The 15,720-nt window shown below is 38.0% G+C and overlaps 1 protein-coding gene across 1 annotated transcript in view; it reads left to right on the forward strand.

The window, feature by feature from the left end:
* The window catches only part of dhx38 (DEAH (Asp-Glu-Ala-His) box polypeptide 38), a 99,736-nt gene extending 94,925 nt beyond the window's left edge, over positions 1-4,811 (forward strand). The window contains exon 27 of the mRNA XM_073070289.1: positions 401-4,811. Coding sequence (XP_072926390.1) covers positions 401-485 — 85 coding nt within the window. The 3' untranslated portion in view covers positions 486-4,811. The remainder of the gene's footprint in view (positions 1-400) is intronic.
* The last annotated feature ends 10,909 nt before the right edge of the window (positions 4,812-15,720 follow it).

Below are 15,720 nucleotides of genomic sequence, written 5' to 3' on the forward strand. Positions count from 1 at the left end.
GACTATAACTATTTTGACTATATTGTCTGAATGAACAATATTTGCTACCCACCTGTTTTCTTATCTTCGTATTATGCTAGCCATTTATTTAATGTTGTTACCTGCAGTATATTGAAATTGAGCAGGAAAGCAAAAAAGAAAAGCTGCAAAAAGACGCTTGATAGACAAGATCATTTTACAGAAATAAAAAGCAGTCTGAATTGTGTTTTGAACAGGAACTGCAAACCGAAATTGAAGATTGCTTTATGCAATCATTCATGTAAATGGCTATTATTATAAACACTTTGAACCCAGTAATTAAAGGTGACTTGCCTTGTCTAATTTATACCTTTTCTATCTACCTTTCTTTTTCAATCTGAAATGAAGAAACATTCATAATGATTTTGTAATTGTTCTATAGGTCAGTCAAGATCTATACACCTGGGCGGAGGGAGCCGGGAACACCACTGACGCCACGCCATACACCAGCGCGCTTTGGACTTTGATTGTTTTTTTAACTTTTGTATAAAAACTGTCCAAATATTCATATCTTTAAATTTATATTTGTATATTATCCGTGGGAGATAAAACTTATCAACATTTTTCTATTTCTTTAGCAAAACAAATTTTGATGTGTGGGTTTTTCATTTTGTTACAGTGAAGTATTAATGATGAATACATTTATCATCACTGTGGAATGCATTTACGTCAGAACAATAGCAGTCTCTTTGCAGTCATCATGAGATTTGAGCAGTTGATCTGTGCCCAGGGAATACAGGCAAATAACTTTCTTTGTGATGTACAGAAGAAACTTCCAATGGATATTTGATTTACTAATTTTTATGCTGCTGTTATTTCTTTATCACATTGCTTCGATTTGTAATTTTTTAAAAGAAGTCCTTGAAATTTTACTTCCAGATTAAAATGTGTGTAATGACACAATGCAAGATATTACAAATTGTAATAATCTAAAACATTGCCTTTTGCAAGGGGAATTACTATACAAGAGATTTCTATCTACACTGGCTTTTATTGCATCTTCATCTACAAGAGATCTTCTGAACCAAACAAGTTTTGTTAAAAGGAAATGAAATGAACAGTCCTCAGTACAACAGAATGAACTTTTAAAAAAAGCATAAAGGAGAATACTGGATCAAACTTGGATTTGAAGGTTGAGAATAAATGGTAATTTCCAAATTCATGTAGTTGAAATCTATTGCAAAAGCAATAGGATCTATTAGGCATCCGGTATTATTAGACAACTTTTAAGCAAGCAAAATTTGCTTGCATTCCAATTATTTTTTTCTTTCCTACTCTTAAATTTGTCAAGCCAGGCAGGTTTTATGTGGAATGTTCTTCAAATATAGTTTTGCAACAGAGATATAGCTTCATGCTTTATTAACAGAATAGTGCCAGTTTTCAATTTGTTATTTGGATGATTGAACAAAAACAGAAAATGCTGAAAACACTCAGCAGGTTAGGTAACATCCCTGGAGAGACGAACATAGTAACCTTTCAAATAAAGCAGAACATAGAACAGTACAGTATAGAACAGCATAGTTCCTCTGACCCACAATGTTGTGCCAATATTTTAACTTGCATCAAAATAAATCTAATGCTTCCCTCCCACAAAGCCCTCTGTTTTTCTTTAAATCATCAATTTTTTATTGGAACAGGGATTCCAGAAGAGATAAAAATGGTTTTAAGATAGGAAAAAGGTAGAGAGGAAAAGACTAACTAGAAAAAAATAGAAAGAAGGCTGGAGCAATACTGTATGTAAAAATGTATAATGGATAAATAACAATAGGACAAGATAACAAAAGCATAGAGCAGAACTGAAATGTTAATTCTCTTTTTGCATTGATAACTACCTCTCTGATGAATGTAACTTGAGTTTTCTGCTTTTATTTCAGATTTCATACACTTCATTTTGCTTTTGAGAATTTACACTCTAATTATATACAGTACTTCCGAAAGGTTTCTGTTGGATTGTTCTGACACTGAAATTCAAAATGCTTGTGATTTTAAAAAAGACAGCTAAAAATTTGCAAATGTTTTGGTTAACTGTTTAATTTTTTTACACCTATTTGTATATTCCTAAAGCTGCATTCAGTAATATCTCAAAACACTTCTCAGCTTCTAATTATTACTCCCAAAACATTAAATTTAGTTTTTTAAATATTCAATTTGCAATTTATATTTTATTTTAATATTTATTGCACAATTTTAGCCGTAAACTGGATTGCATCCTCCTCTAACATTCCTATTTCTCTGAACCCATCTTCATAAGCATAGTCTAAATGCCACAGTTAACTGAGAGAAAATTAAATTTACTTGACTCTGCCATCAAGTTTTAACTTTGCTGAGGTTCTTCCATCCAACTGTTCTCATCCAATAGACTTTTGATTTTGCGCATCTCATAATATTGCCTTAAATGATATGATATTTTATGGTAGAAATCTGAATTTGAGTATTTGTACTTGACTGGAATCTCAACAGGTATTGCAGGGGTGACTTAAGAAATGAACTTGGACCATAATTGTCTGCAAGATCCCATTGAAATTCCATTGCATTTAGCTTCCATTTGTACTGCCCTTGGCCTCATCAGTGTTGTACAGTATTTCACAAACTTCAGCGGTAAATAAAGCAGGTCAGGAAGGATCACTACCTGGAATGTCACCTGTTTATTCCTTTCCATGGATAATGTTTGACTTGCCGAGTTCCTCCAGCATTTTGTATGTTATTAAGGATTAATGAAGACCACTGCTGAAGTTGTACAGTGGTGCAGCAGTTCCTGCATATGGCTCAAAGGTCGAGAGAACTCTGTATGATCCTGATCTTGGATGCAGTCTGTAGTGAGTTCTCAAGTTCAAGTTTAATTATCATTCAGCTAAATGAAACAGCGTTCCTCAAGGTACAAAACAGTACCAACAATCACACACGGCACATAGCACATATACTGTACTGTAGTGCATATAGTTATGATAGCAGAAATATATACAGTCACAAAAAAAGCCCAAATCTCTGAGTGGTATGGTCTGTAGATAGATCGTGCATGGGATGTTGTCCTGGACTTGTGCTTCTGCAATAACAAGCACATAGCAATTCCTCATCAAGCATTTTTCCCATTATCACATGAGGGTTTCTCCAAGGTTCTTTTGTTTCCATCCACACAACAAAGACATTTGGTTAATTGGATTCCCAAGATTGTTATTAGTGCAGGTGGGTAGCAAGATAATTGGGGTGGGAGCATGATTTTGATGCTAGAGAAAAAATGGGATTAGATTAGGTGGATGGTTGGTGGTTGGCATGGATAAGTGAACCAAAAGGTCTGTTACCATGATTCTTGACTCTTATAAGACGATAAGATATCGGAGCAAAATTAGGCCACTTGGCCCATTGTGTCCGTTCATGGCTGATCCAATTTTCCTCTCAGCCCTAATCTGTCTTTTCCCCGCATCCCTTCGTGTCCTGACCAAGCAAGAATCTATCAACCTCCACCTTAAAAGACTTGGCTTCCACAGCTGCCTGTGGCAAACAGTTTCACGGATTCACCACTCTCTGGCTAAAGAAATTTCTCATCTCCGTTCTAAAAAGATGCTCCTCTATTCTGAGTGTCTTGTGGTCTTAGACTCACCCACCATAGGAAACATCCTCTCCACATCCATTCTATTAAAGCCTTTCACCATTTGATAGGTTTCAATGAGGTCACCCCTCATTCTTCTGATTTCTATTGAATACAGGCCCAGAGCCATCAGACGCTCCTCATATGACAAGCCATTTAATCCTGGAATAAGTTTCATGAAACTCCTTTGAACCCTCTCCACTTCCAGCACATCCTTTCCAAGATAACAGGCCCAAACCTGCTCACAATACTCCCAAGTGTGGCCTCACCAGTGCTTTATAAAGTCGCAACATTACATGTTTGCTTTTATATTCTAGTCCTTTTGAAAGAATGCCAACGTTGCATTTGCCTTTCTCACCACAGTCTCAACCTGGAAATTAACCTTTAGGGAATCCTGCAAGAGAACTCCCAAGTTTCTTTGCACCTCAGTTTTCTGTATTTTTTTCTCCAATTAGAAAATAGTCAACTCTTTCACTTGTTCTACAAAATTACATGGCCATACACTTCCCAACACTGTATTTCATCTGCCATTTCTTTGACAATTCTCCTAATCTGTCTAAATCCTTATGTAGCATTTCTACTTCCTTAAAACTACCTGTCCCTCCACCTATCTTCATATCGTCTGCAAATGTTGCAACAAAGTCATCAATTCCATCATCCAAATCATTGACATATAATGTAAAAAGAAATGGTCGCAACACAGACCCCTGTGGAACACCATGAGTCACTGGCAGCCGGTCAATCTATATTTAACTAAACTTTAATAATCTTCCATTCCTAAAAAAATCATAAGCTGAACCTAACAGTGAAAGCAAAATCAGTTTTAGAGAATTTGGAAGAGGTGAAAAAAAGCATATGACCAAACCATAGTCATGGTAAGCAGAATTGATAGTTATAGTATAAGTTAGCCAATAGGAATAACAATTAGCTGTAAAATTGGCATAACCTCAAGTAGTGGAGAGTGATGACTATGCAAAGAGACAGTGGAGTGCATCAATAGGCTGCCAGTTTCTTGTGTATAAAAAGTGCAACTTTTTGCATATCAGTATCAGAATTTTTGTGTATGTTTGTGTGAAGCCATTCTTCAATAAATGTAAAAATATTTTATTGTAAAATAAATCCCAAATCCTGTGTTCAGAAACTCAGATTGTGAAAATATGTGGAAGTGTTTATCCAATAAATGTAGAATTGTTTTATTGAAAACAAATACATCTGTGTTGTACCTTATGTTAAGTCAGAATTGCACTACAAGTATTTTTTAACAAATGACTCACTGATTGTCATTCCTTGAAAAGTTCAAAATTCATGAACTAGTCATCACTAATATTATGTAAATAGACCATAACAAATAGGCATTTATAAATCTCTTGACTTTGATAGTGGACCATTGTTAATGAAATCTATTCTACCTCCATGTTTCCTCTCCAAGACTTTAAGCCTTCTTTTTGCATTTCTGTTTGGTTGGTAGTTTGTCTTCGAAATTCCCTTTGCTGTGTTTATCTTTTACTGTGCAGCCGTGTTTGGGTGGCATGGTAGCATAGCCAGAGATCACCGATTGGGGTTCAATTCCCACTGCTGTCCTACGGAGTTTGCATTCTCTCTGAGATGCATGGATTTCCTCCCTGCTACTCTCTGTAAGGAGTTTGCTTTCTCCCTGTCGTGCATGGGTTTCCTCCTGGTGCTTTGCTTTGCTCCCATGTTCCAAAGACACACAGGTTAAGTTTGGAGTTAATAAATTGTGGGCATGCTACATTGGTGCTGGAAGCACGTGGAAGTTGCGGGTTGCCTCCAGCACATCCTTGGACGGTGTTGATTATTGATGCAAACAATGTGTTTCAATGTTTTGATATAAGTGTGAGAATTTTTTTTTAAAACTCATCTTTATTGTCATTCTTGGAATAATGTGGTTTTGCTCCAGAGATCTAAGCCAGTGACCTGGTCTATGTCATGTGACCTGGAAATGATCAGAATGGTAAAATGATTGAGGGAACTTATGCTGGTGCACCTGAGGAAACCAGGTGAATTAGGATGTGGCTCGTATCTGGTAGCATTTCTGTTGAAGGTTGATGTTTAGTGTTATTGGTTTATTAGTGTCACGTGTACCACTATACAATGAAAAGCTTGTCTTGTATACTGATCAAAACAAATACGTTGTGCTTTGAGGTAGAATAAGGTGAAACAATAACAAAGCAGAATAAAATGTAAAAGTTGCCAAAGAGTGGGGTGCAAGTAAATAATAAAGTGAAAATCATAACAAGGTAGATCATGAGGTTAAGAGTACATCTTATTGTACAAGAGCACCATTCAAGAGTCTTAACAGTGGGATAGAAGTTGTCGTCGTGACTGGTGGTACGTGCTTTCAGCTTTGTATCTTCTGCCTGATGGGAGAGGGGAGAAGAAAGAATGCCTAGAGTAGGTAGGGTCTTTGATTATGCTGGCTGCTTTATTGAGGCAGTGGGAAGCATAGATAGAGTTCATAGAGCAGAAGCTGCTTCCCGCGATGTACTAAGTCAACAACTCTCTGCAGTGTCTTGCAGTCATGTGCAGAATAGTTGCTGTACCAAGCCATTATCCATTGAGACAGAATGCTTTCTATGGTGCATCAATAAAAATTGCTAAGGTATGCCAAATTCTTTTAGCCTCCTGAGGAAGTAGAAGTGTTGAGGAGCTTTCTTGGCCATGATATCAATGTAGTTGGACCAGGATAACATATTAGTGATGTTCCTGCCTAAGAACTTGAAGCTGTCTGCCCTATCAACCTCAATAGCATCGATGTAGACAGGACCATGTGTGCTGCCCCTCTTTCTGAAGCCAGTGACCAGCTCTTTTGTGTCCTTGAGGGAAAGGTTGTCATCACACCTTGTTACTAAGCTCTGTATCGCCTTCCTGTACTTTGACTCATCGTTATTTAATATTCAGCCGCATGTGTTGGTATCATCTGCAAACTTGTAGATAGAGTCAGAGCGGAATCTAACCACGTATTATGAATAGAGTGGGAGGGGGCAGAGGATGCAACCTTGTGGAGCACCAGTGTTTAGAATAATCATTGCCAAGGAGTTGCTGTGTATACTTACTGCTTTATTTGGGATGCTTTGGGAATGAAGTTGTCAGGGAACGGGTTATTTGGAATGGTTGGCTAAGATCACCAAAACAGTATTTATTGAGTTCAAAATTATTAGCTACACCCTATTGAGGTTGTTGATCAAATTGGGTCTTGGCTTTTGAACACTAGCTTGTGTCAGTAAAATAAATTAAATTTGAAGAAGTATTTTCTTCGGAACCAAAGTCAGGGTTGAGATAGAAATTGAGAGGTGGAAAGGTCTCTACAACACTCAACTGCAACAGGAGAAGCTTGGAGAAAAGCCATGAAGAATTAGGATAAATGAGGCTGAGGTGAGTTTTAATATAGGGTTATAAAATAGGGCTACAGCGTGGATTGGACCCTGTCAACACTGGATCTTAATGGTATGGATTTTGCTGAGTTTTGCTTTTAATGCTGCAAAGTTTTCACCCTTGTGAATTTAAGTCCTGAACTTGCCGGGCTACACTTCGTTTCATAATTATTAATCACTGAAATCATAAAGTTGAAGGAGCAGGAGGAGCGTGCAGGCATTTCCTTGAAATTGCACTGTGGAATTTGGACAAGATTGTGCTTGGAGAAGGGTTTCCAAGTCTGTTCATTTCAAGAGATTTTGGAGCTGCAAGGAAGAAAGTAAGAATAAGCTGTTGCATTTTTGTAATTATGGCCATAATAATGTTTTTGTTAGGATTTTAAAGTGAATTGTTAAATTTACATTTACAATTTTAATTGTCTATTTCACTTTAAATAGTTTTTAGTGTTTCTGGAGCCTATGGTACATCTTTGCTGTTGTCAACATGTTAGAGGAGTTTCTTGAGAGTGTTTCATTCTGACTTGTTTACATGGGCTGAGGCCATCATGCCACTGGTGGTTTAGCTTCAGCAATAAATTTATTCTTACAGGTGCAAACAAGGTAAGTTTTAGCTTTTATGTAATTAATTGTCACCAAACTCTGAGCGTAATAAAATCTCAATTTTATCAGTAATTGTAGCTGAGATTTGGGTCAATGCCACAAAGGACCAAGAAATTATGGAGGCTGACAAATTTGTCAAATAACACTTTCAGCTGGAGCTTGTTTGAGATACTGTTCAAGATGCAACCTCCAAAGTTCATCCTTAACAAAACTGCTTTTTAAGAAATTCACCAGCAATGCATAATTCTGAAATAAAAACAGTGCTGATCTCTAAATTGACAAATATTGCAATTATGCAGGTCCTTGGAAGATATTACATATTGGTGTATTTCACTGGATGCAACAATATAAGGTAGCTCAGATGAAGCTAGAGTGTTGATCAATGGAAATCAAATGTTGAAAGGAGAACTGGAAAATCTGAGTAACTTTTCCTCTTAACATAAAACAGAATTAATTCAGTGTCAGACTCTCAGTGACTGGAGTTAGCTACCAATATAAATGGCCCAAGTCTTCATTATAGTAGACCAGCTACCAGGAACATCTTTGTAACCATGCAGTACTGAAGTCAACAAATTAGTGTACAATATATAGACACAAGGCTTTCAGTCATGAGATCCATCAAAGCTTTGTCTTTTTGTTTTTCCAGTTTTCTTTGATGACTGTAATTGTGTTACTCCCTTTATTTACCATTATTTTGAAATGTATTAAAAGAGCCTTAATTTCTGAGGTTGTATCATTATCAGGACATTAAATGCAAATAACGGTGCCATTTGTGGAGTTGTTGGATGCTTTAAAATGAGAATTACATCCTCCTTTGTGCATAGTTTTGACCAGTTACAGGTTTTATTTCTCAAATTCTTTTGCTTCAGTTTGTTGATTGAGATACTGACTGAAGTTTAGTTTATAATACTTCTGGAAGAATTTATGTCTGGATTCTAACTTAATTTATGTCTTCAATCATTACTACATATCCTACCTCACCCTGTCCCTGATTTCTAAATTAATTAGCATATTTATAACTTAACATTTATTTACATAATACATAATGAATTTAAATCTGTTCTAGGTCATGGTTCAATTGCTTTTCTCATGACTATTTATACATTGACTTGATCTTTGTGTGCATGGTCTGCTCGGGTTGTCATCTGTGTTAATTTTCATCTGTGCTCAGTAATGAGTTAGGAATCCAATGCACTAACCTTCTTATCGAAAATTAAAAGCGTTCATTCACTTTAACATATTTTACATTGCATAAAAACCTATTGTTTCCAATTTATCCTTAATGTGCAAACTATTAGGAGAGGGCAAATGATCCCTTTAGGGTTGGAGGAAACTTGGGGTGACTTTGTAAGGACTTAAAATTAATGATATTAAAATAAGACTTAAAATTAATAGAGAGAGTACAGAGAAGATTTACTAGAATGTTATCTGGGTTTCAGCACCTAAGTTACAGGGAGAGGCTGAACAAGTTAGGTCTTTATTCTTTGGAGCATGGAAGGTTGAGGGGGGACTTGATAGAGGTATTTAAAATAATGAGGGGGATAGATCGAGTTGACGTGGATAGGCTTTTTCCATTGAGATTAGGGGAGATTCAAACAAGAGGACATGATTTGAGAGTTGGGGGCAAAAGTTTAAGGGTAGCACGAGGGGGAATTTCTTTACTCAGAGAGTGGTAGCTGTGTGGAATGAGCTACCAGTAGAAGTGGTAGAGGCAGGTTCGGTATTGTCATTTAAAGTAAAATTGGATAGGTATATGGACTGGAAAGGAATGGAGGGTTATGGGCTGAGTGCGGGCCAGTGCGACTAGGTGAGTGTAAGCGTTGGCACAGACTAGAAGGGCCGAGATGGCCTGTTTCCGTGCTGTAATTGTTATATAGTTATATGATAGACACACAGTCTGTTTGTGAGAAACAAGAAATCAAGAGGCCTCAAGTATATAAAACCAATCAAGAAGTTAAATAGGGGTTTAGAAGAAATTAATGCAGTGAATAGTACAATCTTGATGAAATTCACTCCCATAGGGAATAATTGAGGCTACTGGTACAAATACATTTAAGGGAAAAGATTTGGAAAATGTGCTGAGAGTTGAGTGAACAATGAAAGTTGATTGAGGTTAGATGACATCCCACACGTACTTTACTCCATTCACCTTAAAATTATGCACCACACATTAGCCATTACTGCCCTGGGAGAAAGTTTCTGGCTGTCTGCTCTATCAATGCATCATCATCTTATACATCTCTATCAAGTCGCCTCTAACCTTCACTCCAAAGAGAAAAGTCCTTGCTCGCTCAACCTATCCTCATAAGACATGCTCTCTAATCTAGGTGGCATCCTGCTATATCTTCCTTACACCCTGTCTGAAGCTTCCACATCCTTCCTATAATGAAGGGACTAGAACTGAATACAATACAGATTTTTATAGACCTGCAACATTGCCTCGAAGCTCTTGAATTCAATCCCCGAATCAACGAAGACCAATACACCATATGCCTTCTTAACCACCCTATCAGCCTGCATGACAACTATGGGAGATCTGTGGACGTGCTCCCCAACATATATCTGTTCTTCCACACTGCGAAGATCCTGCACCTTGCCTTCATGTTCAACTTTCCGAAGTGTATCAGCTCACATTTTTCCAGATTGAACTCAGATATGCTACTTATCGACCCAGCTCTACATCCTATCAATGCCTCATTGTAAACTACAACAACATTCTACACCCTTCACAGCACTAGCAACGTTTGTGTCATCTGTAAACTTACTAACCCACCCTTCAACTTCCACACCCAAGTCATTTATAAAAATCACAAAGAGCAAGGCTCCCAGAGCAGATCCCTGGAGAACACCACTGTTTACTGACCTCCAGACAGTGGAGGTTTCAGTGGTGAATGTGCTATGTCACTTCATTCAAAAATCTTATTTAAGAATAGGCCCTCAACTGTGACATTTTATCCAGTGCTTCCCATATAAGTGTTGTAATCTTTTTTAATACATTGTTTTTTTTTACTGAGTTAAGTATTGTATGTAATTAGTTTTGCTACAACAAGTGTATGGGACATTGGAAAAAAAAGTTGAATTTCCCCATGGGGATGAATAAAGTATCTATCTATCTATCTATCTATCTATCTATCTATCTATCTATCTATCTATCTATCTATCTATCTATCTATCTATCTATCTATCTATCTATCTATCTATCTATCTATCTATCTATCTATCTATCTATCTATCTATCTATCTATCTATCTATCTATCTATCTATCTATCTATCTATCTATTGTGGCCACTGGACCTTTGTGATGATCAAATCTTATCACATTGGTTTGTATGGTTGGATTTAGTCATGGTTTGCAATATAATCTTGCAAATTAACATAATCCTGCAAGTGTAACATTTGTAATATTTAATTGTGTACTGTTTGACATTCTTGCTTGTTTCTTAAAAGTTGTTATAATCCTGTTGGAATGCTCCCTGTTTTGATTTCTACTCCAGTTTTGGTGATGTACAATCTGAATCCCTTAATGTCATAGTAATTGGTTAATCTGTCTCAATTATTAGAGATTAAAGATTAGCTTTAGTAGTCACCTGCACATCAGAGCACTGAAATGTGTCATTCTGAGGACTGTGTGGGGGCAGCCTATCAGTGTTGCCATGTTTCCGGCACCAATTTAGCATGCACACAACCTGCTAATCCTAACCATATGTCTTTGGAATGTGGGAGGAAACCGAAGTACCCAGAGAAATCCCATGCAGTCACGTGAAGAACGTACAAACTCCTTACAGGCTGTGGTGGGAATAAAACTCCAGCTGATGATTACTAGCACTGTAAAGCGATTGTGCTAACTGCTATGCTCAGAAAAGGAGACCCCTCAGCCCGCTGCATGCTGTTATGAGCGAGAAGCTTGTCTTTTTCCTTTTAAAGTAATTTTGATAGTCCATTTCTAAATTTGTCTGAGTTTGCTTATTTTTTTCCATGTGATATTTACCTCAGCGTACCAGATAATTCCCATTAAATTGTGGGTGAATCTAAATCACTGAAGCTACAGTTCACTTTGAGCTTTGCAGCAAAATGAAAACATGTCTGAACTTGGGACACTTTATCTTGCAGTTGAAAGAAAGCTGAGGACAAACCTTCCTTCTCTGAGTCATAAAGTTCAAATACTTAAAATATTGAGCTTCAAATTTGTACTCATTTCTATATATTTGTGCTGATGACTTAACTGGTGGTGAAGGTTGCAAGGAACTGTGAATGCTTCTTGATGGTTTGAAGTGATTAAAAAGGGCTGGAGTTTTGCGGTGAAAGCAAGCTATGTTTTCTCTCACAGGAATAGAATTAGGTCATAACGTCCTTCAACCTGTGGTGCCATTCAGTTAGATTATGACTGAGCTAGCAGCCGTTGTATCTCCATTTCCCTGCCTTGCATGTATGGAACTGAATACCCTTGTCTAGCAATCTTTTCAAACTTGATTATGGAAATTTTAATTCGCTCAGAATCAAAAACATTTCTGGGGAGACAGTTCCAAGTCATTGTGTGAAATACTAATTTCTAACATCATCTCTTCTCTACCCTTTGTTCTGGACTAGAACACCTGAAGAATTTATCTTTTCTGTCCTATAAATTCACTAATCATTGAAGTTCTTCATGTTATTTTTGTTTGTTGCCAATGAAGTCATGGTGATATGCTCCCTGGAATTGCTGCAGTTCTCTCTATCATCAAATCACTGAATCATATGGCATGGGAATGAGCCCTTCGGATCATCATACTCCCATCCTGTTATTGGGTAAGGAGTTCTCGAAGGTAGACCAGAGATGTGGGAAGAAATCTCCTATATCTCCATGTCAGGTGTAACTTGAAGGGGAACCTGCAGGTGATGGTCCTTTGTGTTTACTTCCCCATTTTTCATCAGTGATTGACCATAGGTTTGTCAGGTGCTGTGAAAGCAGCCAAGGCGAATAACAATAGTGCATTGTGTCGATGATATACACTTGAACTAAGCAGTGTCCCTGGCTGAATGCGTGAACGTTTAGTGTGGTTGATGATACGCAAATCAAACAGACTGTTCTGGATCATGGGAAGCTATTGTGTTGGAGACACAAGATTGTAGATGCTGGAATCTGGAACAACGGACTATCTACACTGAATGACTACACCAGGATGGCAATTCTCGGATCTTGGAGTGCTTTCTCACCTTTCTCACTTTAACTTCAGTGAATTGAATCCTGTTAGTTTATCATGTTGAATTAGTATTTTCAGTTATCTTTGTATTTCAGGTATCTTAACAGATCTGAGGATCAATATAAACGTTTCTAACAATATTCTTTCATATCACTGAGAGCCATTATCTATTCTCCAACTATATTTGTAAAAAACTCCTGTAGACTTTATATTTAATGCAAACTTCTTTTCAGACTTTCGTTTTGTAATTTCTTCCAAACTTTGAACCCCCGTCTGCTTTGAGCAAGTCTCACAGTTCACAGGATCTAAGATTTTTACTTCATCTTAAATCTTTTTAGTTTTAGTTTTATAATAACTCTCTTTCCTTTTTGTTTGAATAAAATTTTCATCTCAGATGTTGACTCGTGCTCTTTATAAGCATGTAATATTTTTGCTGTAGCATCTTCGTTGAGGTCAGAATAAGTTGTGGATGCTGACTCTCAGGTGAGGTGTTAAAGTATCTGTTGTTTTAAGTGAATATAGGAAGTCCCAAAGAGCTATTTTAAAGAACACCAAATTTATTTCTGAACTTCAGAATCAGACTTAACATCACCAGCATATGTTGTGAAATTTGTTAACTTTGCAGCAGCAGTACAATGATAAGATAAATATAGATAGATATTTTATTGATCCCAAAGGAAATTACAGTGTCACAGTAGCGTTACAACTGCACAGATATACAACTATTAGAAGAGAAGTGTGAAAGAATTAAAAAAAATAAGTTACCTCAAGCAGTCTAACAGGAGAGGGTCATCACTTCCCCAGCTATAGGTTGACTCATTATAGAGCTTAATGGCTGAGGGTAAGAATGACCTCATATAGCGCTCTTTGGAACAGCACAGTTGTCTTAGTCTGTTTACTAAAAGTGCTCTTTTGTTCAGCCAAGGTGGCATGCAGAGGGTGAGAAACATTGTCCAGAATTGCCAGGATTTTCTGTAGGGTCCTTTGTTCTACCACAGTCTCCCGTGTGTCCAGTTTGACTCCTGTAACAGAGACAGCCTTTCTGATCAGTTTATTGAGCCTGTTGGCATCACCTGTGTTAATGCCATTGCCCCAGCATAGAAGATTGTACTGGTGAACACAGACTGGTAGAACATGTGAAGGAGAGGTGGCATACTCCAAAAGACCTCAGACTCCTCAGGAAGAAGAGAAAGTAAATAACTATAGAGGGTAAAAATGGAATTACAGTAAATATATACTGTATATATGTCTATTAAATAGTTAAGTTAAAATAGAGCAAAAAATAAACAGAAATTTAAAATGAAGTGGTGAGGTAGTTCTCTTGGGTTCAATGCCCATTTGGAAATCAGAGGCTGTTCTTGAGTTGCTGAGTGTGTGTCTTCAGGCTTCTGTACCTCCTTCCTCATGGGAACAATGAGAAGCGGATTTGTCCAGGGTGGTGGGGGGTTCTTAATGATGGACACCACCTTCCTAAGGCAACGTTCCTTGAAGATATCTTGGATACTATGGAGGCTAGTAACCATGATGGAGCTGACTGATTTTACAAGTTTCTGCAACTTATGTCAATGTGCAGTGGTCTCTTCAACACCCCCCCCCCCCAATCGTACCAGTGGGTGACACAGCCAGTCAGAATGCTCTCCACGGTACATTTACAGATGTGTCCGATTGTTTTAGTTGACAAACCAAATCTCTGAAAACTCCAAATGTAATATAGCTGCTGTCTTTCATTTCTTTATAGCTGCATCAATATGTTACATCCAGGTGAGGTCCTCGGACACACTGACACTGAGGACGCTGACTTTGCTCACTCTCTTCACGTGTTCCATCTATGTGGATTAGTTTGTGTTCCCTCATCCTTCCCTTTCTGAAGTCTACAGTCAGCTCTGGTCTTGCTGACATTGAGTGCAAGGTTGTTGCTGTGACACCACTCAACTAACTGGTACTGTATATGTCGCTCTTGTATGCTCACTCATCTCTATCTGAGATTTTGCCAACAATGGTTGTATCAGAAAATTTATAGATGGAATTTGAGCTGTACATAGCCACAGAGTCATGAGATCAGAGAGAGTAGAGCAGTGGGCTTAGCGCACACACCTGTGTTGATTATCAGCGAAGTGGAGATGTTGTTTCCGATCTGCATAGGTTGTGGTCTTCCAGTTAGGAAGCCATGAATCCAGTTGCAGAGGGAGGCACACAGACCTAGGTTCTGTAGCCTTCCGATTAGGACTGTGGGAATGATGGCGTTAAATGCTGAATTATAGTCAATAAACAGCATCCTGATGTAGGTGTTTGTGTTGTTCAGGTGACCCAAGTTCATGTGAAGAGCCATTGAAATCACATCTGCTGTAGACCTATTGTAGCGATAGGCAAATTGCAGTGGGTCCAGGTCCTTCCTGAGATTAGAATTGATTTTAGCCATGACCAACTTCTCAAACCCTTTCATCACCTTAGATGTGAGTGCTACTGGCAGCTGTCACTGAGGCAGCTCACGCTGCTCTTCTTGGGCACTGGTATAATTGTTGCCCTTTTGAAGCAGGTGGCATCTTCCGACTGTAGCAATAAGAGATTGAAGAAGAATGCCCTTGCCAGTTGGTTAATACGGGTCTTTAGAGCCTTACCAGGTACTCCATTGGTCCCTGGTGCCTTGTGAGGGGTTACCCTCTTGATGTTGGCCTCCGAGACAGATGCTGCAGGGATCCTCATAGTTGTGGTTTTATTCTACCTTTCAAAGCAAGCATAAACGGCATTGAGCTCGTCTGGTAATGAGGCATTGCTGCCGTTCATGATGCTGGGTATTGTTTTGTAGGAAGTAATGGCCTGCAAACTCTGCCAGAGTTGATGTGCATCCAATTTTGCCTCCAATCTCTCTTGGAATTGTGTCTTAGCTCTCTGCAAGTCATAGCTAGTTTTCTATACAGACCTGGGTTACCAGATTTAAATGCC

The sequence above is a fragment of the Hemitrygon akajei genome, chromosome 17, assembly GCF_048418815.1.
Source record: "Hemitrygon akajei chromosome 17, sHemAka1.3, whole genome shotgun sequence".
NCBI lineage: Eukaryota > Metazoa > Chordata > Chondrichthyes > Myliobatiformes > Dasyatidae > Hemitrygon > Hemitrygon akajei.